This window comes from Heliangelus exortis, chromosome 1, assembly GCF_036169615.1.
Source record: "Heliangelus exortis chromosome 1, bHelExo1.hap1, whole genome shotgun sequence".
In the NCBI taxonomy this organism is placed as follows: Eukaryota; Metazoa; Chordata; class Aves; order Apodiformes; family Trochilidae; genus Heliangelus; species Heliangelus exortis.
The window spans coordinates 17,311,843-17,339,570 of record NC_092422.1 but is presented as its reverse complement, the minus strand read 5'-3'; the positions used below and the strand labels follow the sequence as shown (position 1 = coordinate 17,339,570).

At 34.0% G+C, this 27,728-nt stretch overlaps 1 protein-coding gene across 14 annotated transcripts in view; it reads left to right on the top strand.

Moving 5' to 3' along the window:
* PSPC1 (paraspeckle component 1) overlaps nt 1-27,728 on the top strand; it is a 63,265-nt gene that overhangs the window by 16,829 nt on the left and 18,708 nt on the right. For 6 of the 14 annotated variants that reach the window (XR_011724181.1, XR_011724180.1, XR_011724183.1 and 3 more), the window contains exons 7-8: nt 13,968-14,025; nt 18,024-18,193. The exons of 6 other annotated variants lie outside the window; for them this stretch is intronic. Coding sequence is in view for 1 of the 8 variants with exons in the window: in XM_071735200.1 (XP_071591301.1) it covers nt 13,968-14,025; nt 18,024-18,193; nt 21,460-21,645 (414 nt within the window). In the remaining 7 variants the exon portion in view is untranslated. Of the gene's footprint in view, nt 1-13,967; nt 14,026-18,023; nt 18,194-21,459; nt 21,938-27,728 lie in introns of those variants that run through there. 2 more of the 14 variants (XM_071735200.1, XR_011724188.1) reach the window with 2 other exon arrangements.

Genomic DNA, 27,728 nt, shown 5'->3' with positions numbered 1-27,728 from the left:
CTGTGTGGGGATTTCTCTTTTTGAAGGATTGTTTTCATGGTTATGTTCTACATTAAAAATTCAGTTGCATTGAACATTAATCTAATGGACATTCTAGAGATAGCTAAGTAATTTATTAGTCTAGTCGTGTGATCTGTGATATAGAAGTTACAGATAAACACTTCGAGAGCTTTGCCCATGCCTTCTAAAAGTCAGTTGAAATCTGCAGTTACAGCTTGATACAGATGCATAGTAATTTCATGATAGCCTAAGGAGGAAACTCATTTTCCTGTAATATTTAGCTAGTTTAAATTTTGCATACATAGTTCTTGCTAAAAGAGGATCTTGCTGGTGATGATTGGAAGCAGTACTTTATTTTTCAGCAGCACAAATGGTTTTTAAAAATATACTGGGCTAGTATATACTATTATGGGCTAGTATATACTAATTATGCAAACTCTGTAATGGTTACTGTCCTGTTGCATATTACTTACATAGATATACATTGTTAAATCTTCACCAGAGTCTTCTTACCAAATAATTGCAGTTCCAGTGATTGCTTTTGTTCATGTAACCAACGTGGAAGACTGAAAAGAGCATTTTTTGGACTTAGTGTATTGAAGTAGCTTTCATGTGTTTACAAAAGAGACAAAAATAGGTAGGAGTTATAGTCTTAGTTTTATGGTGCACAAATTTAATTCTGTAGTAATGCTGCAAAACATTTTGAAGTGCTTAATGAATAGCTGTGATACCGGCCTACATCTCTTCTTATTATGTTTTAAAGAGGCAGTTGAGATTTTTTTTGGTTGTCCTTGCCCTCTTCTCTCAAAGGAAATTTCCCAGTTTTCAAGTGTAACTTGCATGTGTAAGGAGCTATTTGTTGTGATTTTGTCACTTTTCAGCTTCTGAATGCTTACTGTTCTTTCATGTAAGATTGAATATTAAATACTTAACTTTTTTTTTTATCTCCTAGTCTTTTCAAGGATTGTTTCTAGATGTTGTTTTGCTTTTCTTTAATTTTTCTTACACAGAAGCTCTGCTGCTCAAGTATGTTTTGTAAGTATCAGCGTAAAGTGGCAGCCTCTGAACCAGTGGGGATTGCCTCAACAGCAGAGATTGTAGTGGAATTGTATCAAAAGTTGTGACAAATGAGAGCAAGGGAGTAAAAAAGCAAAGTAAGCAAAAAAGCCTAAGTTCTTCAAGAATTCCAGAAACATGGAAAAAAAAATTAGTTCTTGTTACAGGAGTTCTGTTCTTAACTTATGGAAATTTATAAATGCAGCTTCCCATTTCTTCATTATTTTGAGCCTGCTGATGCATATCTTATCCCTCACTTCTACATTTACTTGTAAGCAAAGCAGTAGACATTTTTGAAAGAAGACTGTCAGTTAGATTTCCTTGGACTTCTGTAATTCAGAAATATGTTTTTTTTGCAGTTCATATCTATACTCATGAAAGAAGTAACTAGCTCATGTTTTACACCATAGAAGTTTTTTAAAGTAAAACTAACTAGGAGAAAGGCAGATAATTAACCACAGAACTAAAATTAAAAATAATAAAAAAATCAACCTGACAAATTATTCACTTTGTCTTGGCAGTAGTTTTATTTCAGTGATCGAGTTTTTTCCTATGCATAAAGCAACACAGGCTGGGCTCTTGAGCAAGCAGTTTTACAAATACACAGTTTGTGGGTTTTAGGTGGTCTTAGTTTTGGCAGTAGAAATAATTTGTTTTGGTAGTGATATGTATCAGTAAGCATGCTTGAATCTTGCACTGTTCCTCAGTGGTTTAGATGCTAAATTTGGTGCTTTATGCAAGAATAGTATTTCCTTCCTTAACAGGCCTTGAAATATTCAAATTGTATTGTTTTAAGAAACAAAATTAATTCTTTCCAACCCTTAATTACCCTGCTAGGTATCAAAACTTTTAACTGGCATGGGTGCTTTTAGTATGAGAAGACGTTGTATAAAATGCAGCGCCGAACTTAAGTCATCTTTTTGTAGCATGTTATGGTTTTGTATACATAAACAACTTTTTGTGGAGTATAATAGTTTTTGCTTGGAAGTATTTCATTACTATTTTGGGGTGTTACACAACTAACTTTCTAGGTTTGTTTTTAAGATAATTTTTCAGTAGTGAAGCAAATAATAATTACATTTAATTTATAGCTTTATGTGTCACAGTGTGTGAACTATGATTATTTAGGTTAATATGATAAGTTTTCCTTGTGTTATGTTACAGATACTCAGGAGATGTTTACTCTGTTGCCATTGTCTCAAAGTTTGCACAAAATGGTTTATAACATACTGTTTATTTCATGTGAACTTGGAAACAGAACAACTGACCGTTCATAAGTAACATGCTACCAAAAGTGCATGAATCTCCAGTATGAATTTAGGTGTTGCAGTACTACTTGTAAGAATTCCCAGGTTTGTTCTCTTCTACAGTAATTAATATGAAAAGTTCTGTCAGTTTTTTAGGTTGTCTGGTTTTGCCTATAACCTCATTTCCTTTCAGTAGGACTAATGGATCAAGAAACTAAAAAGTAACTTTTCTAAAGATACTTCATGCCATGGCAAAATGATACCATTCTTTGCCAGTCCAAGGGTTTCATGAGCCCTGAAATTTAGCAGATGTCATTTTTGTTCAATTATTGATGGAAAGACATTATATGCATCTGGCGTGCTTGTTTATAGATTGCTCTCCATTTGCATCCTTAGCTGCTTCTATTTCAAGAATTTTACAGATAAAAAGTAGTTCTATTAAAGAGAAGATGTGATAAGGCTGTATTCTGTATTTTAAGTTTTGAAAAGTTTTACTGTTCACAAGCACTTAGCTTAATTATTCAAATAGTGAGTTCTTCAGTTTTCCATCTGCTGACAAGTAAAAGCGAGGTGTTTATAAACAATTCAGAAAAATTGTTTGTTAACATAATTGTTTGATAAATGCCCTACATATGTTGAAGAATCTAAAATTAATATTTGCCCTAATAATATTAATTTTTTCTTCCTCAGCTACTGGAGTTAAGTTTGACTTGAACTTTGTACAAGTATTTGTCCAGATTAAGAGGAAATTTACTTTCAGTTCCAGTTGTCTGCTTGGTACCTGTTCTGGACTCATCCACCTTTCTAAATCCTGAGATCTTGGTGGCATTGAGACTTACAGCTAAAATAAGTTCCTTTGCTTAGAAAAGTTTGTCTTTATTAAAAGGTTCTGTTTGAAGACAGAATGAAACACCCAAGAAGTAGTAAGTCAGTCTGTAGAAATAGTGGTTTTGAGGTGACAACACCTCTTAATGAGGCTGTTGCTTAGTGTGAGGAAAGCTTATTTGTAGATCTGATTTCTGTCTCGAGGCAGTGTCTTCTGAGTAGTTTTTTACTGACTGTGGGCAGTAAGCCTCCAGCCTTTTGCTTCAGTAGCTCTCATGCAATGAGTAACTTCAATAGTGGTAATACAGTAATCTGAGACATAGAAATTAACTTAGTGTGGCTGCCTGTCTTTCAAAAACAGGCTAAATGTTATTTTTTTGTTCAATTAAAATATTTTATAAGTTTTTCTCATTTTTCACAAGTCTCCTTTCTATGAGGTAGGTGTATTTCTTACCAGAGCTTGTGCTTCTTTTGGGTTAGTGACTCTTCCATGACCAGTTCTGATGTTTCTGTCTTCCGTCGTCTTTCTTTAGGTTTCACTTGAATTTTCCAGAAATTAGTTGTTATTGTTAGAGGAATTAGCATTTCAAATAAATACTGAATATTTTTTTAAAGAAGAGTTTCTGTAGAGCTGTTCAGATGGGTAGTTTAATATCTTGATTAACAGAAACCAATATTTAAAGAGTTAATTCAATTTATTTAAGGTTTACCTTTTAAGGGTTGTTTTTCCCCAACATGATTTCCTAAAATGGCTAATTTAGACATAGCATTGTGGAGGATGGAACAGTATTGGTATTAGTTATATATGTGACTCAAAGCACACTGCTTTTACTAGTGTTGTTGAATGCTGTTTTGTTGATACACTTCAAGTAGGTTAGCTGTTAATTGTCTCTTATGAATGTGTTAACACAAAAGATGTAAAAAGCATAATATGTATTTCAAGTTTATTTCTATTTTGTATATAGTACTGTGGCTTTTATAATAATTTTAAAAGTTGCTCAACTTCGGAGTCCTTGTATTTGTTCTCCCTTGCCCTTTCTGAATTATCAGAAATTATCAGAATTATCTCCCTTGCCCTTCAATCAGTAGGGGAACTTGTATGTTCTTCAGATAAGAACTAGATATTTTTGTTTGTCCCTGTTAATTTCTGTTCCATGGTGTCTCTTAAAACAGTTCCTACCTTTTGATGAAAGCAGACAATGTAGCTGAGGAGTTACTGTGTGTGGACTGGTGTTGGGGAATTTCACTGGAAAAGAGTTTTTCTGAATCTGTCTGGTTTGTTCAAATGACCAGTTTTTTTTTTTTACTTTTGCTTAAAATACTAGAATTCCGTGGTACAATGCATTTTCCTCAGCATTTATTCAGATAAGTGTCTTTCTTTATTAAAGCCTACCTCATATATCTCCTGTTTCACATGAAATAACCTCCAGGTTGTATAAAAGTACTAGCTGGAAAACTGAAGAAATTGAAAACTGTGGAGCCTGATTTCATGCCAGAAAGTTTCATTGATGCTTTTGTATTAATGTTCTTTTATGTTTAAGTGCTATATGTGTGGACAGGCCAGAGTCTTAAACATTGAGCTATTTTGAATGTAAGCAACATTCATAATGTGTCAAAGACTGCATATTGCATGTGTATATTAGAAGTTTCTCCTATAGGGCCTTCTTGTAGTGAGGAAAATATGCTTTAATCTTGGGTCTGAGTTTCAGCTTCATTTTGGAAAGACTTGCATATTCTAATCATTTGGCAGCTTGGATCGGTTTTGCTATAGGAACTACAATTAGCCTTTTTTTTTTTTTTTTTTTTTTTTACAGTTTAGTCAGTGCACATGATATCTCTTTGGGAAGGAAAAACTGTTAATCATATTCAGTGTACTGTGGCTGTAAATAGTGCTGCTTTTAAAGTGGTTTAAGTAGATTTTGCAATGTTTGAAAGTATTTTTCAATTATTTCAAGTATTTTTCAGTAAGAAGTAGTTAGATTTTTATGTAAGCACTTCATGATAATCTTACTTCAAATAATAATCTCGGTTGGGTAATTGTTGTTCGAAGTAAACACTGATGACTTTCTCTTCAACTCATCCTTGATCTTGCAGCTGGGGAAAGCAGTGAATCAGTCCAGTGTTCACTCTGTCATAATATTTGTCTAGACTTGTTTCATGTGCAAGGAAAATGTAATATTTGGGAAATCTGAAATGCAGCTTCGTTTTATATCACCAAATTTTCAGTTAAATATTTTAGTGTTTTTCTGTATGATACTACACTTAGCCCAGACTTCCTTACCAGTCAAACAGCCCTTCAACCCCCTATTCAACAGAGTAAATTGTTGAGTGCATCTTAAATAGTTAACAGCTTGCTCTGTGAAAGTGAGGTCTCCTCTATGGTACTATGTATGTCTATTTTGGTACTTTAATTCTAAGCTGCAACTTAGTGTCTGTAATATACCTCTGAAAAAATGCATATGTTGTGAATGCAGTGTGATTATACTACATGTATTAATTGTGAATGTGGAGTTATGATGGGTATTGCTTTCAGAATGCAGTTTTGCAGGTAAGTAGCTAAATGCCTGAAAGTGAATACAAAAGAAAAACGTATCTGCCCTATGTTCAGCTGTTGAACTGTGTTCAGTTTGTAACATTATTGCCATTCAAAAACTGAAGCTAGTAGACCGGGAGAAGTGTTTTTATGTGTTTGTTCTGTGTGTCTCTTAACTCTTGCAGAACCATATTGACAGAATGTTGTAATGAGGAAGTTGAAATCAAGAGGGTTAATGTATAGTTACATATAAATATATTTTGAAAGATTTCCAGATAGGTTTAAGTGGTTACTTTCTCTAAGCACCTTAGTCTTGTGAAAAGCTATTTTTGAATAAAATTAAATTTAAAATTTCAGTTGAATTAAAAATATTTGAGAAGCAGATTTTTACATTCCTTGTTAGTTATTAGATCAAGGGAAAATTTTGACAGAATACTTACATTCCTGTTTGCTCTCAAATGGTCAACAGCAATGGCATTTGGGGAAAAAAATAAATCTATCTTTGCAGTTATACCCTCAGAGATTCCTTTATCAGTATAGCCATAGACAGTGAAGGGATGTGGTAGAATTTTCCTTTATCTGAAGAGACAACATGATGATGATATAATTGAGGCATGGAATTAACACTGTTTGGATTTTATTCCTAACTTTTGTTTATGTTCAGTTTGTTTTGGGATGGATTTTGCCATCTGTATACATAAATTTTTTGGCTAGTGAATAACATTTCCACAGAATGTCAGAAAATGAGGAACTGTAGTTAACTTGCCTTTATAGTGAGTTTTATTCTGTAGGTGTTGCATATACAATATTTTACTGTATTGTAAGAAATGGAAATGGACAAGGGGGGAAAAAAAGCATGAGAAGTTACATATTAATGTAGTGTTTTAAATGCAGTATTAAAATACAGAGAAGCAGCAAGTAACTAGAAGACAAAAATGATGCAGAGAAGACAAATCTTAATATGGAGCATAAGTCTGTAACCAGCAATGTAGCTTCTGCTGCAGAAGTTTAGTGTCAAAGGTCACAAGATAAAGACATTCAGAAAAAATCTCTATATGCGTGTAGGCAACTTCTGTGGCAATGAGGCCAGTTTTTAATACTGAACATGGGTGAATATCTCTGCATCCAAATCAGTGACTAAATGCTCTGAAAGTGTCTATCAACTAATGTCTTTCAAAAAATAGAAAGAAGTCTATGCTACTATATTTTCCAGCTCAGACAGTATTTTGTGTTCACTTGTTCTGAGATGAAATTCAGTAATGATTATTAATTTTTTTCACATAATTTTGAATCTCATTTGTCTTTTTCAGTTTGCCATTTTTCCTGTAGGTCAGAGCAGTGGTTATTTTCTGCTTCTCATCAAGTAGAATTGTGAAAAGGTCTTAACTGTGTAGCAGTTGAAAGTATTTTTTGAATTTTGTTTCCCTGATCTAGTTTACTTTCTATGCCAAACTTCAATTTAAAAAAAAAAATCAATTTTAGACAGTACTTTTAGCAGTTTTCTGAGAGTGAGTCTTTACTACAGGCAGTTTTCCCTCTTAAAGTGTTAGTCATTTTCAGTTGACTTTTTTAGAAAGGGTTCAACCAGCTCTCAGTTTGCCTTCTTGCATCAGTATTTGTCTGCAAGATATTTTAGTTTTCTCTTTGCTAATTTTGAGGTAGTAGGTGAAACATATTTCCTGGCTGGAACAAGCCCAGTCTGCCATATGGAGGTTGGTGATTAGCAGAAGTGTCTGGGAGTCTTTGTGTTGTGAAATATAAATTTACTTTCTTCTCTCAGTGGTAGTGGTTTGATCCACATTCTATAGAAAGAAAAATTTTTGATCTGGTTTTACTTCTTGATACATTTATTCATGTTCTACAGGCTTTTATAGGCTGCTCTCTTAGAGGTAGAATTGACTAGAAAATTTTGGCTTTAAAAAAATCATATTTGGAAAGAGTGAAACACAGTTTTTCTTGGCAAAGATGCAAGAACAGCCTCATATTCTCAACTGTCCACTTAGATTTTGAGGAAAACTTAGTCTTTCAAGTCATATTGAAACAAGTCTTAAGAAAAGAGATTACTTGCAGCAACATCTTTAAGATAATAGTAATGTAACAACTGTTCATTCCTGAATTTTTTCAGTACTTGTAATCAGAGCGCATTAATGTGACTCTGCAGCTGCTGGAGATGAGTCTTTTGGAGAGCTAATGAGTAAAACAAGAACGTTACAGTGTTTAGTAAAAATGTGTTTCTGTGATCTTTGTTTCCTTGATGCTGACAAATTGGAGGGTGCCCCAGAGAGTATATGGGGGCACCTCTTTTAGATTAGCCCAGTGGCTGTCTCTTCTGTATTAAATAGTGCTTTCTTTTGAGGGGATTATTAAAGGTTGCTGCATAGTGAGATGTCCTCTGAATCTCTTTAATATGAGTAATAATAGTTCAGTAAACTGCTCTTCCAAAACTGTCAGTGTAGACCTGACTTAAAACATCATGTGATCTATGATGTGTTGGATTGGATTTTGCATCCAGTTGTAGGAGGATGACTTAAAAAACGAAGAATATGGGGAGGATCCAAAGTTATTCAGTACTGTTATCTCTCCCCAAAAAAGCAACAACTTGCATGTTTTTTAAGGCAGAAGCTACTTTAACCTAAATGAAGAAATCATTGAATGGTTGGGGTTGGAAGGAAGAGAAACTGTCTTTCATCTTTTAAAGTTCAGAAATGGCTGTTATTAAAATGAAGGTGAGTTTAAGAATATGTAACTTTGTTCTTGAAAATATTTTTTCTGTCTTTAAGATAAAGATGTTGAGTGTGTTTTCTCTCTTTTACAGTTAAAACTGAAAACCATTTATATATTATCCAGCATTAATGTGTGCTAAGTGACAGTGAGATGCTTTTCAATACTTAGTTAATAATAAAACATTTTTCCATACAGGAAATATATTTTTTTGTTAACAGCTATAGTTATCATTACTGCTACCATGAGGAATGTTTTTCCAACTTGTAGCATCTACTGCAGCTTATGTAGCTGCATATTATGTAGTGTATATTCCTATCACATCAGTAAAAAGTGGGTTTTTAAATGTATATGGGGTTTTTTGGTGGTGTAACTTGGTTATCTCCATCAACTTTATTCACTGCTTGAGTCATCAGGGAGGAAATTGACTTCAGCTATCTGCTCTAACCCTGCTGGAATGTTTTTCTTAAAGATAAATTCTGTTGGCAGTTATTAAATCTAATGAAATCTTTTTCATTAGAATTCCTAATTAAAAACAGCTGTGTAGTTTCTGTTTGCTGGATGTTTTATAGCTATGTTTTCTTTAGTTGTTACTTAGTTAAACATACTGGCTTGTGCAACTTTGAGAGCTATCATTCAGTTGATAGAATTCTTAAGTATTTTAGGCTGGAAGAGATCTCTAGATGAGAGATTTAGATCATCATCTAGTATGATGCCCAGCTCAGAGAAGCATTAGGTCTGGAGTTACGTTGCAGTGTGCAGGAACAGACAGAAATCTTTCATTTTTAAAGAAGATCAGTATTTTTCATTCAAAGTTATTTAATATTACTGGATGTGATGGAATAAAATGAACTACATGGGGATAATGTTAACTTTCAGATCATACATACAGATTCATTAATGGATGAAATGAAGAGGGAATGGTGAGAAGTTGTGGGTGGAAGAGAAGGCATATTATTTTTTATTGTTTTATTATTTCAGCTCACTGGCACCTTAACTTCATAGTTAAGAGTGAGCTACTCATTGGCATGAAGAGTAAGATATTCCAAGGAAAAGAATAATAATGCACAGTCAAAAGCATCTCCCAGATTCTAGTTTCACTGCAAAAGCATCAATTTTATATAATTTTTATATGCATTTTCCAGTAGATTAACGTAAGGTTTAAGGGACCTCCTTAGGAGAAGCTTTGGAAATAGTTTTTCTTTAACTAGAAAGATCTTAACTCCCTTTTAGAGTGTTCATTTGGTTGTGAATTCTAGTAAGAGGTACAGAAATTTATTACCTTTTCTGATAATTATGAACTCTGCAAGAAAACAGAATTTGGTTTTCATGGTCATTAAAACAGGTGAGAATCAATAGTACTGTGAATTACATTTTGCTCTGCAACTTAGAAAGGTACTAAAGTCACTGATTTCTAATGTGCAAGGGGTGAGTTTATAGGGCTGAATGTTCTTTTATGTTTTTTAATAAGGGATTTTTTTGATGTTGTCTTACCATTATTTTGGCCACCATTCCTTAACTGAAAGGTGAGTGAATAGTCCTGTTCCTGGAGAAATGTATCTCCTGGCCATGAATGCTTGAAGACTGTCCTATCATCTTAATACTTCTGTTGGTAACTTGCTTTTTGCTTGTCTAAAGTACTACATGCCATTGTAATTTTCTGCCACTTTTGTTGCCATTATTATATAATTTGGAGAAAAGATTTTTCATTCTCTTGTGGCTGCTGTAATAAGGGCCTGTTTCCAGGAAAAAAAAAGGTTAGTTAGGAAAACAGTTTTGTAACTACTTATATTTTTATTCTCAATCTTAGAACAGAATTGCATCTGATTGCACATTCTCCTGTATCAATTCTTAGGTGTATTCTCTAAACAGCTTTATGGTTCTATAGAGTGGATTTAGAAATATACTAACGTATTTTTTCAAAAAAGGAGAAAAATCATCTTGGCAGTTCTCTGTGTACTTAGGCTACTGGTATCAATGGTGACTGAGGTGTAGGAATGTTGTTTCTTTGAATGCTCAAAAAATACTTGTAAAATTCTAATACCCGCAAAAGACAGAGAATCCATACTATATTAAATGTTCAAAGTAATATGTAATTTGAAATCTAGTTTTATTCAGTATTTCTATGTAGGTATACTTTATACAGTGGACACCAAAAGGAGTTGGAATTGGGATGAAATCTCATTTCTAATGCCTGTATATAAAATAATTTGTACAATGCTGTAGTTGCCATCAAGGAAATTACTCGGGAGAATCAGAGCTTCTTGGGTTTTATTTTTGTTTGTTTTTCATAAGGGAGCTCTGAAGTGTTATACAAGAATCCTGCAACAGAATTTGGAAAACTTTGGAGTTATGTAAAGAATTACCATTTTACAATATGATGTATTTCTTTGCTTGTCTTCCTTTCTTTTTAGTTGTGTATTGCTTGGGGTTTTAATCTTCCCGAAGCTTAAATTGCACTTTACTAAGCATTCTTTTACAGCTTTCTTGTCCCCCTATAATTGCCTATCATCCATTTTTCTTGTTCTCTTCCAGTTTTAAGTTGTTTTCCCAGGTACCAGGTGACTTCAGAGGTTCTTAATCGCCTCCCAGTCCATTTCTCTAGTAAAAGTTTAGTCCTCTACTTTGCTGCTCATTTTTATCTTCCTTTTATGAGTAGTTATGGGTGGCTTCAGGGAAGGTACTGAAGAAGAATGGGCAGTTACCTAGTGAGGAAAAGAAGCTCTGAGAAGGTAATGTGAACATAGTTATGTTCTGCAAGAGGGTTTGAGTATCCAAGAACAAAGCTCTCAGGTGGGCTGGAGTATCAACCAGCACTGGTTCGGTTACTCTGTTGTAACTGCCAGTTGGTATTCCTTTCTCTGCCATATTTTGGGTAAAACCCATGGAATAGTTAATCTAACTTACCTGCTCACCTAATAAATAGCTATGTAGGACATGATATGTGAGGGATATGACTGAATTTTTGTTACTGTCTGGAATACTGCAAATAACAGGTTTTGCCAAATTATGTATGTATGTGTTTTCATAGTTAATATGTCAAGTATTTAATTGCATTATTATTATTGTAAGTAATATTAATTTTATCAGTTAACATTTGAAATGTCGTATTTTCTGATAGGGGATTTATCTTAAAATTGTGAGTTCCATGTTAACTGAATAGAAGAATTTATTCATGCTGAAAATTGAAAAGAATGTCAGAAGTTATGAATGTGCAACAGTCAGAATAGCAGTCATTCTTGTAGGCATGTTGGTACATCAATGGGCAGCAGACACTATAAGGCACGTATATGGATCTTGACTTTAGCTGAAATGTTTTTTACACGTTGAAATATTAACACCAAAGTTAAAGCTACAAAATGGCAAATGATTACTTGGTATTTTTTTGTTACTAAAGAAGAAAAAAAGAAAAAAAGAAAAACCCCTAAAAATTATAGGTTATGCTCCTCTTTTTTTGTTATGCTTCCTGTTGAATGAAGAACTGGTAACATTTAAAGACTAGTAAAAGCAGCTGTTTGCTAGAAGGAAGTGTAGTGTGTTTTTCATTTAAAAAGATGTGTATGTTTAAGCTTGTCAGTGCTTCTGTCCTTTGTTAACTAGTACATGTTTATAGTTCTGTATTTAACATCCTTATCTAGCTGGTATTATACTAGTCTCTGCTTTATATGGCATATTTTGCATTAAAAAACCTACCCACCAACTTGGCAGTTGCACCTGAGATGCATCAACTAAGTTATGTGCAGTAATTAAAAATGTGATACTTTCCCTTGTCGCTAAAGGTATCCTGAATGTTTGTGGCATGTCCTGTTTTCACACAGGCACATATGCACATGGTCTGATTGATGAAAACTGATAGCCATGATGTTTTTCTAGTCTCTTGGGCTGGGGTTTGACATTAAGGATAATCTACCACTTTTTTCTTCTGCTTCTTCACTTCAGGGCTGAAGTGTAAAAGCAGACTAATACCAGCATGGTTGTATGCTGATTTTGTGACTAAATCGTTGGTGTCAGTTTGTGGGTATGATTGATCCTAACAGAACTGCTGATTTTACTTGAAATGTCAGTTTACATTACTGTTAAAAATCTAACAAAGCAGTTGGATGTTCTATTATATAGGTTTAATTGTGGGTCCTAGGGTCAGAAGAAGAGGTCCTTCTTTAGTGTTCATGAATGGCTGTTCACAGCTGGACCTTAATGCTGCCTGTGTCTTGAGCTACAAAGCCTCACTTTTCCTCACCACACTAAGCCATCAAAAATAGTGTTCAGTCTTCTTAGGTTAGGTTCATTTTTGTGGTTAATATGAGTAACTGGGAACAAAGTGAATGACATGAGAGCCTTTTGTCAGGTATCATGTGACAGTTCTCCATACCAGAATATTTTAGAAAACTGACTCCTTATGTCAAATGTTGGTGTCTGCTTTACGTGTGTGAAGACAGAAGACTCATGTTTGGAATCCCAAACATGACTGAATGAAAAGGAATCCTGTGGAACTGTAAAAATACTGATTCAGTTGCCTAATATATGGAATTGTTTTCAAAGTGCATCTGAACTCATGCTCGTTAATCATAAGTGAAGTGATTTTCAGAGTCAGGTAAATTTTTTTTGCATATGCTTGTTCTTAGCACACTTGTGTTCACTGAAGAGTGCAATATTCATTAACAGTCTTGCAGAAAATTAACAAAAAAATGTTGGTAACAGTTTCAGTTTTTATTTTGAACTATGAATTTGTTTCTCTTTCATTGTTTTGATATAAATAGTAATACTAAAATCCCTTGGATTACCTTTGATAGATGTATTTTGTTTCATTGTAAGTTATGATTTTTGCCATTCTGGGTACTATTTTCTGAGCAGGCCGTGGTTCATGATCTGTGAAGTCAGAACTCTTTTGCTGTTGAATGGCTGAGCATCAATTGAATCTGAATCAATTTGACCTTTTATTTGTCTCTTTAGTATAAATGCATATGACATGCAAATGGAGTTCATGCTGATGCTTCTTTTTTGTGCTGTTTTTGAAAGGATGGTCAGTATCTGAACTGACATTGCAAATGCATGAGATAATTTATCAAAAAATGTACCAACGCCAAGTAAGGTCAGTTATTTGAACAAAGATGAGCTGGCAAATTGAGTTCAAATACCATAATACAACACATTAAGCTTAGTTTTCAATCAGCAGAAGTATATTTGAGTTGTGAACCTCGGCCTTGCAGCAGTGTTGTAGTAAGACTTCTTTATTAGTTAAAATATAAATATATTGCTGCTTATTAATGAAAAGCTCTCTGTGAAAATGGATTCATTTGCAGCTGATCATACAGCTCTTTGAGAACATTCGACTGCTGCATTTGATACTTTAACTTGTAATATTGAACCTTTAGCATTATACAAAAATTTATAGAATTGCTATATGGAACTTATTATTCCATTTGATTTTATAAAAACAGGGGACTATAGTTAATTTTATTCCTTGTACATTTTATATTCAGTGGAAGCTTTTGAAACTTGAAAATTTTTATTTTCATGGAGTAAATGGAAATGTTTTTAAGTTCTAAGAATGATAGGTTGACCATGAAAAATATGTTTACTTTCAGAGAGAACAGGAAATGAGAATGGGTGATATGGGTCCTCGTGGAGCAATAAACATGGGAGGTAGGGATCTGAAGGATAAAGGCTTATGTAATATTAAAAAAAAAAAAGAATTTTTCTTTGGGACTGTACATGTTACTCAAGCACTATTAATTAGTGACAGCTACTGGTAAAAAGAATTAAACAGTATTAGGAAGTTAAAAAAATCTCACATATTTTGCTTCCAGACACCTGTTTTTTTCCCAAGTGTGTATCTTTATTGTTTGACTACCTGTGAGAGGAAAATATGATATGCAATTTAACAGAAACAAAAAGGCAGGGGAAGGTGGTGCTCTGGAAATAATCTGCTACTTTCTTAATAGGAAGTTCTTCTTTATTTTGCATTCTTCTGGAGAGACTGCCTATTCAGAGAAGTTGAGACTGTAATTGCATGCAGTGAAATGATGTTGTAGGGGTTAAAACTGGTAAGTTCTTGGACTTGACAAAAGATAAATAATAATGTTATTAGTGTTCTACTAGTTCACTGCAACTGTGTATTTGCAAATATTCTCAGTTCACTTTTGTGACCTAAAACATTGTCACTGCCTGTACTATGAAGTCTGCAGGAGTATATTCTTAATAATTAGTGATTGGTCTATATATGCAGGCTGAAACAGTTTGGAATCCCCCTCAACCAGAATATCTGCTATTAAACAAGAATGAAACTTCACAGTATTTCGTAAAAGCATGCAAAACAATAACAAACAAACTGAGTAAACTGTAGTAATTGTCAGTATATATATCTTGGAAGCTTCCTGATGTTCATTGAAACAAATGAAAATTATTATTTTAAGGAAAGTTACTATTTTTGTATAATTTAAACTTGAAAGTATATACAAAACATTGTTGCCTGACCTTTTGAGTAATGTGAATTTGTAGACTAATGAATCTACTCTGTCCAGGGCTTAAAATACATTATTCACCATTTACTTATGAACTGAGAGACATTTACAGTTTTGAAATACAAATGGATTTTTTTCTTTCAGTGGAGATAAAGAGCTTTAAATAATAATTCTAAAAGAAGACTGTGTCAGGTTATTTACAAATAGTAGCTGAAGTATAAACTTTGAAGATTTTTTTTTTTTCATTTTATAGTTGTACTGCATATGAGTGCAGTCTACTTGAAAATTTCATTTAATTAGGAGATTTCATAAATATTTGTTGTGTGGAAACTACTAATGCCAGTTGACCAGATCCACAAGACACACTTTTTATGTACAGATTTTAAATGGGTATTTATAGAAATCAGTTCACGGCCCTCTTCTTGTCAGATTTTAATGCTTAACAATTATGGTCATCATAGATTTACTTTGTGAACTTCCTGCTATAACTTGAGATTTTAAACTTCATACAAACATACAAATTTTTTCATAAATAAGTGTGTAGTTCCAAAAATTTATCTAGTAGTGATCTGCTACTCTAAAAAGGGAAAGATACCCATAATGAATACGTGAGGAGTGTTTGTTTCCAGATTATCTGGATTTTAGGTTAGCTCACTGTAGAGACTTTTTTTTTTCTCCAGTCCATTAACCACTACAAATAAAAAAACCCCTGCAGTAGATCTTTAAATAGTAGACCTGTAGTTGTTGGTTTTAGCATCCTTTCTCAAGAGTAGAGTTGCAACTTTATTTTTAAGTGGCCTTTGTCTGCCATTTACTACTTTCCATCATGTGGGACACAGTAGAGATGGTGTATCTTCAGTAATGGAAATAACCCACATAACATTAGTAGAAAGCAAGGTACCTTTGTGACAGATTTAATTAGTGTTGGGCTGACTTGTGCAAGACCATTTATTTTCTGTGTTGTTTTCTGTGGCAAACAAGTTAAAAGCTGTATACCTCACTGTAGCACTGAACTGGCTCTGTAAAGCTAGGTGCAGCTGATCAACTTGTCAGTTTGGGGGAAAAAAAAAAGGGTTTTGAAAACTGTCTCTGCACTGATGAGGATTATAGACTGTGATGTCTTGCCAGCTGTGCTCAGATCTTGGCATGTGCAGTTTGGACACCAGAAGTGTGCTTTTTCAGTCCTCCAGACTGCAGAAAAATCTTTTGGTGTCTGTGCATTGTAATAATACGAAGAGTGGATGACTGCTTTGTGTCTGTTACTGAGCAGTATCCCACAAAAAAGAGTGGATAATAAAGTGGTTAATTCTCAAGGTCTGCTAGAAGGACCTGTGAGGGATAGCTGAAATTTCAGTGGCCTCTTGCTGAAACTGTGCAGGGCCTCACACTCACCTTTGCTGTACACTTCCCAGTTGACCTGTCAGAGGGTAAGAAATCTGTTGCAGTTAAAGGCTAAGTTACTGTTACCAGAGGATACCATCTGGCCAAGTTTAATTAGACAGGTAAGCAAACCAATAGAAGATAATAGAGCTCCATTTAATGGCACTACCATTGCCACTACAATTAAAGTAACTTTTTTCTTATTCAGTATAATTTTTAAAAACTATATAATATAATACTGTTTTTAAATTACAGAATACTTGTAGAGTTTTGTAAAAGAAACATTTCTCCTTATATTGCCAGCTCAGACCTCTCCATTTCCTTCCATATTTACCCACCAAGTGGATGACCCTAAAAAAAGAAAGCAGTTTTAGGGCATATTTAGTTGTGATTATCTTGAGTTGTTACACAGTACTCTACCTGCTACATGAACTGATCATGCTTGTGGGTAACTAAGAAGCATCCAACTTGTGCATGGTTTTGTTATGTCTCAGTGAGGCCAGGGGAGTTTCTCCCTACTAAGCTCAAATGAGTTCTGCTTTTTCAAAATTACAAGAATTTTTTCTGTATGGTTTCTAATAAACTTGTAGCATGATGTGCTACTGTGTTGCTGGGGTTGTTTTCACTAAGCAACTTGCATTTCACGTAATGAGTATGAGCAAGCCCAGCTCAGTGTTTGTAGCAGTGGTGGTATCTTGGATGCAGTGGTTTCACTGACTGCTGTGATATTTGCTCACAGGGCAAGAAGTAAACATACAAGTTTGCATACGTGCATCTAGTCAGAGTAGTGTATCTGTGCTAAATAGCTTGCTTACAATAATACATTTATATGTTGATTACTAAAGAACTTCAAATTGTAGTGAGACAATTGATTTTTGAAGGAGCAGGTTTATTAAACTAGCAACATGTCAGATTTGTTGATGTTCTTGTATGTTGTCATGACTTTAAACATAGGCTAGATTCTAGATGCATGCTTTCTTCCATTGGCAAGGTTTGGATGCAAAATTCTGGCTGGAAATGGTTGGAATGGGGGGGAGGGAGTACATCACCACCAGCCTTAAAGTTGACATTTTGTAATAGAAGCATAAGTAGACATAGGAACAGAGAAACATAACAATAGACATAAGTGATCTATATAATCACACTTCTTTCTTATACCAACATGAGAAATACTTATGAAGGCCATTTTACCTGCCTGCTGAGTGTGTTAGTGAGCAGTGATGTTTTCTAGCTCAATATTCTAGCTAAATGATCTCCTTAAAAGGTGTCTTTAAGCTTTCATTCTACCTCTTAATGTGAATCAGAATTTTGGTGGAGACTGTTCTGTCACTTTCAGTGCTAACAAAATTTCCCTTAGTTTTCTGGTACTTCTACTATAATAAATTGCATTTAAATGGAAGATTTATTTATGCTGTATTACAAATAATGTAAAGTTGAGTGCCATCTTTGGTGTTGACATGAGAAGAAATGTACTGTAACACTATATACAGTTGCATAATATTGGTATTCATATGTTATATGAACACTTTAAATTCTTGCACAGAAACTGTACAGCTATATTTAGCTGTCAAGTTCAGGATTTTCTTATATACGAGGTAGATTTTGTAATGCAACATAATTCAATGAAAAAATGTTTAAAAGCAGATGATTGAGATAAATGTACAGTCTCAAAGAATACTGGTTTTTTTTATTTCAAGTATTGGAAGTTTTGTACATTTGGCTTTTAAATATTGTAAATTGTTTTGTTTATTCTTGTAAAAATCAGATAGGACAGCTCTAAGTATAGATTGTTTTGCATAGATGCGTTTAGCCCAGCACCTGCTGGTAACCAAGGCCCTCCACCAATGATGGGTATGAATATGAACAACAGAGGAACTTTACCTGGCCCTGCAATGGGTCCTGGTCCTTCCATGGGACCAGATGGAGCTGCAAATATGGGAACACCAATGATGCCAGATAATGGAACAGTGGTAACGTATCACAAATTTAATTACTTTAAATAGCTGTCATGTCTCATGGCCCATTCTTGTTACCAAAGATATTTTCACACCAAGTAAGAAAATAACAATGTTTTGAAAATGTTAAAAAATAATTGATAAACTTGTTCGTGCAGATAATTTAAAGGAAAATCTTTATTTGATATTACTGTAAAAATCCTGCTTCTTTTACGGATGGGGTGAGCTCTTTGATCAGTAATCAAACTTTAAATTGAAGAATATATAGCACTTGTGGCAAAACTTTGCATGAACGACTTGTCAGGAAAACCTTACTGATAGAAGGAAATCACTTCTGTGAAATGTGGAAAGAACACTGTACCAGAGTATTCTGTTAATTTAGGCATTTGCTGGTTTGTTTTTTTTTTTTTTTTTAGAACTAAATTCTCTGTGTTAGCTTTTTGGGGTTTTTGATGAATAGTTAAATGTTGAAAGCTATGTAGTGTGAAGATATCTTTGTGTAAACAATTTTAAGCAACTTCAGTGTTTTTTTGAATTTCTAACAGTGTTGAAAGCATGAGATTGACAGTAATTATGTATGCCAACAGCTGTTGGGGATAACCCTTACATTATTATAGGGAAAATAATATTGCCTGGTGGCCAGGTATGTTAGGGAATGACTTTAATACATCCTGGAATTTTTTATGAATAGCAGAAATGCCACTACCAGTTAAAGCAGCAGCCATTTTTTCTCTGTTCTCATAGCCAGTCACACTTCCTAGCTGCAATGTCTTATGTAGAGAAACAACTGTGTAATTTTAAACCTGATTTTTAACGTACTTTTCAGTATTATTCTGCACACAGATGTTTGATAGGTTGTAGTGGTGGTGTGATACAAATACTCCATTGTAGTTTTGTTGGAACATAGAAGTATTTTGTAGCTGCTGGTTTGTTTTAAATTTTTTTTTTAAATAGGTGTTCTCAGTAGTGTCTGTCTGTGATTGAGCAATGTGTAAAATGAACTTCAGACAAAATTCTTTGCTCCTTAGAGGAAAAAGAGATTTTGAAAAGAGAATTTTATTTAGCAGAAAGCACATGGTGTGTCTGGTCTTCACCAGTTAAAGTAGAAGATCTGACTTCACATCAGAGGACACAACTTGTATCACTTGTATCATTTCCCACAAAGAAAGGGATGCTTTTTATAAAAAAATGTTTTCAGAGATACTTTAGCTGGAGAGGAGTGTGTTACTGGTCACCTCTGCAACACTCTCTTGTGACTCTATGGACACTGAAAAAGAGTTAAGAAAAAGTGGTATCCTAAGTCAAGGTATCTACCTCAAACTGTTGTTCTTCTACAAAAAGTCATTCCAGGTATGGAAATGTAGAGAATATACTAACACTTCGAAATGCATGTTTGAATTTTTTTTCCCCTAACTTCCATTTTCTTCTATGTGCTACAGGACAAATCAGATTTTTTTTTCTTTTTTTTCTAATTGGGGGAATAGGCCCCTACAGGAAGGCACAGCCTTATTGTATTTATGCTGCTGTTGGTAAGACAATTTAAAGATCCTTTGAGGGGTCTCTGCTAAAGCACTGTGATTTCAGTTAGTTTCAGGTTCCCCTGAGGGAAATGGAGAATATGTTTTATAGACTTTGTGCAGGCTTTGTTTTTGAAATCAGGTGGGTTTTTTAAAGTCTTTTGGGGAAAAGTTGGAGCAGTCATTTTGTTTCACTGCAATCTTTTGAAACATAGGTTAACTTTGAAAATAAGATCTTAAAAATAGTTATCCCCTGTGCTTTATTGTGGGTAGTTAATTACTACAGGTTTCTTGTTAGCTGGAGATGAGGGTTCCTTGTTGGAAAGAGGACTTTTTGTCCAAAAGTCAAATGGTGCAAATCAGCATGAGAATGTGATAAGCTGTTTGTTGAAATTCATACCCACTTCTAATAAGCTGTAATGACTTAAAAATAATTTTTAAACCATTTTGAACCAGTGCTGCAGATTTTAAGGTACTTTAGAGCAGTAGTAGATCTTCATGCAGCTGTTGAAGTAACTTTTTTCTTATTCAGTATAATTTTTAAAAACTATATAATGTAATACTGTTTTTAAATTACAGTTTTGGTTTTTTTTTAATAAATCAGCAGACTCTAGAACTGCTGAGCTTTACTACTAGTACTGGAGTTAGACTTTCAGAAGAATTCTTCCGTGATTTAGGCATATTAAGTGCTAGTCTTAAATGTTCTTGTTGAGCTCTGAATATCTAGGCAGTTAATGCAGATCTCTGCACAGAAGGAATTTCTTCTGAAATCTTAACTGTCCTTAACAGGTGAACGTTGAATTATTTCAAAATTTAATTGTACCATATCTATGCTTTTGTTGGTTTATGTTGAGTTAATGTTTTAAATGTCATCTTTGTGGCTCTATTCTTTAACACTTGGATAAATGCTGAATTATAAGTGCTCAGATATATTTTTTTTGTTTAAGGTTTTAATTGCTATAGCCTAATAAATCTGCATAAGCACATATACTTCTGTTATTATTAGTCACAGAACTAGGCAAAATAAACGTAGAGCACTAACTGGATTTTCATTTTACATTGGTATTTCAGGTTAAGCTTTAGACACATGAAGGTTTTTTCACTCTGAGCATAGTCCAGTTACTCCTTAGTTGTGTCAGTTTATTTGGACTGGATTTTAAGTCTGACTAAAGATTCCTGAAATGCCATATAAAAGGATGACTCCACTTTATCTACAGATGTGGGGCTATATAAGTCTTCATGTTATATTGCTATATTATATATATATATATATATATATATATATATATATATATATATATATATATTGCTATAATAAAATAAACCTGCAGTGTCGGGAAATACAAAAGGTGAATTTTTAAATTTTTTTTTCTGATTTGACAGTGCTTCTGTGTCTAAATTTAAGGGAGAAGCGTTGTAGTTTGTATGTAAGGCAGAATAGGGCTCAGTATAAAATTGCTGTTTCTTCTGTTACATAGAGAATATTGTTTCAGATGTGCTTGAAAGGATGAAGTTACATTGAGCAGCAGAGTTGCTCTTAATACTTAAAAGTTTTAAATTTTTTATTTACTTTACAAAGTTGGAGCATAACTTTAGCACTCTAATTTCCAGCTCTTTTTTCCATAATAACTAATTAAATTGCTCCTTTCTTCCCTCTATGTGTGATCCTGATTCTGCGGGACTATCTGCTGAACTCCATGACAACATCACTTGTGGTTTTTGTTGTAACTCGCATTTGGCATGTTCCAAATGGACTTGTATTAGCATAATGAGAGATTCCCTCAAGGAGGTCCATCCCAGATGGGTTCACCTCTGGTTAGTAGGACGGGCTCTGAAACTCCTCAGCCGCCAATGAGTGGTGTGGGTGCCGTGAGTGGTGGACCTGGTGGCTTTGGTAGAGGAAACCCAGGGGGCAACTTTGAAGGACCTAACAAGCGTCGCAGATACTAAACTTATTTCATTCCTTACTGTTTAGAAATTCCAGTAAAAATATACAGTGATATGCCCTTATAATTTTAGCTGTTATCTGGAAACGGTTTTATTGTTATTGTAGTCTTCAAAACAGTTTATTTTGTAAAAGATTTTTTTGTATTCAGTCATAGGCTTTGTAGTATAGAGCAGAAATGATGCAGATCATTATGTAAGGCAATGTGTTTGTGACTCTAGCAAAAATAAAATGTGTGACCATGCTGTAAAACGTGCAGTTACCTGATTACAATAAAATGCAAAAAATAACTTAAAAGGATTTTGGGAATGTTATTACTAATATTGGGTGAGAATAATTTTATGCTTAATTAAAAGGGCATAATTTTCATTCTTAAGTAGTTTCTAATATGTGTCTACAATGAATCTGTTTAGCTAAACTGCATGTTGCAGTACATGCTATGACTGATTTATATCACAATTGCTTTTGTTTGTGTCTGCTTTCCAGGAGCATAAGCTTTTATGCAAAGTTCTTGAGGATACTGTGTCCTGGTATCTCAAATATTCCTTTGCAAGCTTAGTCACAATAGGGTTATCAACAGAGTATATCTGTTACTTAAATTACTGGAAAAATTTAGCGTGGGGGATGGGAGGGGAAGCTTTGGAAAAGGAAATCTGTGTTATGCTTTATTCATTATGAATGAATTTTCCTAAACTGTGCTACTACAGAAGAAAAGTTTTTGTCACATCCGTGTGTTCTACTGGTCGTAAAAGTATCTTGCCATTGCAAGGAAGGAGACATGGGTGCAAGCTGGTGTAAGGTCTTTTACTGTGTAATGCATTTTTTAAAGTATACATTTCCCCAGTGCTTGGTTTGAATAGAAACAAGTCTGTTACCAATGATTAACTGTTTATATAAGGGGCAAATACAATTAAAATAAGTGTTCGCTTATCGTAGAGCAATATGCATTCAGAAAGGATTGCATACTATGCCATATATGAGGGTTCCTGATAAATATTTCAACAGAATGATGAATTTGAAAAATACCAATTTCTGACACAACTCAGGCTAGATTTGCTGATTGAGTATGAAGATAAAACTGGAGATAATGCTTTTAGGAGGCTTAATATCATTCAGATTTTGTCAGTCATGGAAGATGATGGAAAAGACCTATTGGTTCTATTCCTATAGTGGCAAGAAAGTAGGGATAGTTTTTGTTTCTATTGCTTTTTTGTTGTTGTTGTTGGGGTGGGGTTTTTTGGTTTTTTTTCAAAATAGTTGTAAAATATCAGTGTTCTGTTTTTATCAGTTCGCTCTCATTTTCAGAAATAGAAATAACTAAAACTTCTCTGATTGAATAATGATACCAAATTGTCTAAATTGGATTTGAGATTATATGGTCCCGTAATTGTACTGGGGTGCTACGATACCAAGCTCAAAGCGTGGGGTACAAGCAACAGAGAGAGAGAGTAGTGATGATCTGCACAAATTAAATTGTGAGCAAATGGATAACAGGAAGATTGTGGCATTGCTGGCATTTTGGAAATACAGTGTCATTTAAATTGGGAATGTTACATGGCTTTAGGATAGAGATTGTTTCCATACAGTTCAGGAGTTATTACATCTGTTAGGTCCTCGGTTGTGACATCTTTAACTACTGTGCATTTTCCCCTAAACAGTCTTTCACATTGCCATTTTTTGCTCAATTTGAGTTTACATGCCATATTTCATAGTGTGTAATGCAGTAGTGAGATAAGTTTAAAGTCTGAAAAAGTCATTCTCCTGCTTGATACATGCATCTTATTACAGCGCCCATTTAAAACAAAAAAAACCCAAAAAACTACTTGTTTTACTTTGTACACTATTCCCAAAATTCAACATTTGGGAAAATTGCTGTGTTTTCAGAAGGTGTAAACTGGTGTTTGCCTATAGTGACTACTTAAATTCTCTGCTTTGGTGTATGGTTTTCAGTTGAAAATGCAGGTTACACTATTGTATAGTAAGGTGCCTATATTACTGTTGTCTCATATTTTCTTCCCTTGTACATGACATTTTTTATTGTGATTGAGAAATCACTGGTATTAGTTGGTAATTCTAAACTGGAAGGCTGTAAAAGGAGCATGTTTGAAATATAACTTGAACTAGATTCAAAAGTTCTCTTCAGTTTTTCAAAGCAAAAGACTGTGTCATTCAGGCCTGTTGGCTAACTTCTCTGTGTTTGTTTAGATATATACACCTTCATCCTTGTAGTGTCTGAGTATGATTTAGAAGTACATTAAATGTACCAACTGTGCAAGAAGTTGTTGATTTTTTTTTTCTTTTCTTCCTAGCCTTGTGTTATTTCAACTGCATGTTTTTTACACTGCATTTTTGCTAGGAAATGGAGTTATGTATGTATTGGAAAGTTACTGTAGATTTTAATTAATATTAGTGATTCCATTCCATGGTTTTGAGCTATGCTTTCTGTAAAACTCTGACTTGGAGGGCTCTGCTGAAAGGTAGCAGTGGATTTGTCTGCAGTCCTTATTGTAGAAAATCATCCAATCTCTTTTTAAATAAGCTTGAACCGAGCCCTTTAATTCCTAAAAACTCAGTACTAAAATGTTGAATTTGGCCACACTTTCAGTATTTTATGAAGAACTCCTTTTGTAGAATTCCTTCTGTTGTTGATGTCATGGTGCCAAATTGTGCTCTTAAAAAAAGCTATCTGTACTCAGCTCAATGGTAAAGGTAGTGATTTTTGGTTTTCCTATCTGTATGTAGTAGTTACTGACTCTAAATGTAAGATAAACACATAGTTTTGTTAGAGAAGGAATGGCCCCAATTTGGTTCCTAAAAATGGTACATAGATGCAGCCAAGTGGTATTTTTACTCAAAGGTACCTCACATATGCTGGAAGCAATTAATTTTTCTTGTTCCTACCTGGCTGATCAGTTTATAATTCTTTCTGTCTGCACATACTTTTAAACTGTCTTTGCTGTTTGACTAGAAAGCACAGTGAAATCTTGACTTTTTTTATAGACTGGTAAAACAAGCTTGGAAAAGATAAGAAATCGACATTTACAAAGCACTTACTTTTGGTTGTACTTAATCAGTTTTTTACATTATTCCTAAAATTTGGGTGCAAATTGCTTAAAATTCCCACAAGATACAATTTTAAATACTTGGAGATACCAACCCTTCGCTATTCCTTTAACTTTAAACAATACCATCAGAATCCAACTTGTCTAACTGAGTTTGAAGGGTCTTGAAAGCAGCTATTTGGCACTTCACATAAAATTTATGTTGGTTGTATTTTAATGTCTTTGTAGTTCTCTCTAGTACGCTCATTAGATAAAGCACATTGGTATCTTAGGAAGCTTGGTGGCGATCCAGATGCGCTTACGGACTTATTTCTAATATATTTACGAATTAGTATGAATTACCTAGAAAAAACTTCCTGACCTTAAGTTGTTTTATTGTCCACATCTGTTTTATGCAATTGGACATAAAGATACAATAAATATGATAAACTGGAGACTCTTGTTGGAACAAAACGTTAATATAGATGGCAAGAAGATATTATAAACTAAATGTTACGTTAATGTAATTTTAACTGTAACCCAAAAGAATTTTATAGTATACGTTCTTTGGGGAGCATTCTGATCTGAAGTATGTTGGCATATTTTAAGATATACCAATATAATTTTTACCTTTTCCACTTTTCCGTTTCAGTTTTTTTAACATGAAAAATTGATTACTTTGTAATTACTGTTTCTTTGAAAAGGTGCTAAATACAAATGCATTGACTTTTATGAAGTACTGATTGTTAAACAGTCACAATCCCCCTCAAGTTAGCTTGGCTCAGAAATGCTGAAATAACTGATCTAAAGAAAGACTCTCAAGTGAAAAATTAAACCCCTTAGGCCTTATGAAGGGAGAATCTGCTTTGAGGTGAGATGTTCAGCAGATGAGTGTTGTGCTCTAATGGCATGAAGCACATTTTATTTAAACATGTTGCAGAAACTAAAATTTTTTTGTATACTCAATACATAATTTATTGCATAACAAAAGTTGGATCATAATTCTTCCCTTCTCAGTGGAAACAAGTCAAAATAAAACGTAGTTGAACAATTAAAATGGCACGGAAGGCTGGGTAGCAACTGATGGGATCTGTTAACATGAGACTGCAAGTATGGATTTCAGTTCCATTCTTGAGACTTTTGCTGTGGTATATCCAGATGTGGTTTTACAGAGGCTGCATCCAGGACCTCTTGTTAGCCTGTGCTTGGGCCAAGACTGGGGAGCTTGAGAGAGCACATTTTGAATGCAATGTAATTGTCTTCTGAGAACTCCTGAATTCATTAATTTGAGTACTGTGGTATCACTAAGATGCAGAACTATCTTGGGATTTGGAGCTATCCATGGGCTCTTAGCTCACTCCTAGCATGAGGGAATATGGGTCCAAACTTCTGTTATTCTTGAACAGTGAGGAGGGAGCACGTGTGGCCTATGGAAAATACAGAGGCTGGATCACTAATTCAGATTATTGACTGTTCAGTGCTAGTTTAGTGGCAAGCAGTGGATTGCAATATCTCTTAAGTATTTATATTATTAAAAATCCATTCAATGAAATGTGAGAATTTGGCAAGAGAAGAGTTGACTGAAAGTTTGCAGTAATTGATGTCAGGTATAATTTTTCCCATTGGCTTGGCTTTTTGTTGTCTTCTGTAAAAATGTACTTAGTCTCAGTAGGTGTTCTCACCTATAGGGTGCTTTGCTGTTGTGAAGAAATCTGTTTTGTTGATAGTTTTGGGGTTTTCCCCATAAAATATTTTTAAAATTATAGCTGTAGGCATTTCAGATTTCACAGTAATCCATGAAATACTGAAGTTGATCAAAATTAAGTTGTCTGTGTCTGAAATGTAAGTTGTAGAATACACAAACTGAACATTAGGTTTTCACTAAAACAATACAAAATTGTTTTAAATACATGGAAGAAAAGCCTTCAATATGTCAATTTCCAATGGGAAGATTTAATAGGTCTTTTCCATCTTGAACTTCCTTAAGTTACTATGGGAATCAGTATAATTTAAATTTGGATGTATTCATATCAGTGACTTCAGCCTGACTTCTGAAAGCAGGAAGAGGTGGGTTTTGCTCAAAAAAATGAGCTTAGAACAGTAACCAGTTTTTTCTAATTGTTGGAACTTTTTAAAAAACTTGAAGTTCAGAGATAAATATAACATAGGTAAAGCAAGTTTAAAAAAAATCACTTTCAAATAATGGCTATTTTATACCTGAATCATATTGAAAGAAAAAATGTGGATAAAACCTCAGCTGATTCTTATGTAGCCCCTTGAATGAAGGACAAAATGCTCATAATAAGAGGTACGAGATTCAAAAGGAACTTAACTGTGTTACTACGTACACATGTTGGTAAAATTTTTCAATTTGTTCTCATAAATGGTTTGTCTGTAGCTTCTGTTGTTCCCAGCTTTACTAATGTGCATTTATATGAATATCTGTAAAGCATAGCAGCATAATTTGATTGAATTTACATGCTAACTGTACATGGGGCATTAACTACTTAACTTGAAAGAAACACAGAATGAAGTACTGGGTTTGCCTTTTAATTTTGCAGTAAAAAAAATAATAGCACAGAACCTTGAGCAGGAATAAGTGTGTAGAGTCCTGTGTGTAAACTGGAAAAAGATGGGGAGTGGGGGAATAAAGTGACATAATGAAAATGAGAGAAATGCAGTTTAATTTTTTTACCTACAGAAGATTCACAAAAATAAATTTAAAACTTGTTACACATGAAAACAACAAACTAATCAATTTTTAATGGAAAAGATGAAAATATCCGTTACATTATTGTCTTGGGGTTTTGTTTTTTTAAGTTTTGGGGTTTGTGTTGTGCAGATGGCCAAGGAATGAAATTAATTCATTTTATGAAACATGTTAATACTCACGGGAGGTGGGATGGGATCACTGCAGTTGGTTGTCTTTCTTCTATGTTGTTATGAAATTGTTCTGTAGGACTTGAGTTTTGTGGCTGAATACAGCAACTGTATACAGTGTACACACCTCATGTTGTTGTAAGTATGAAACAGCTGATATTATGATT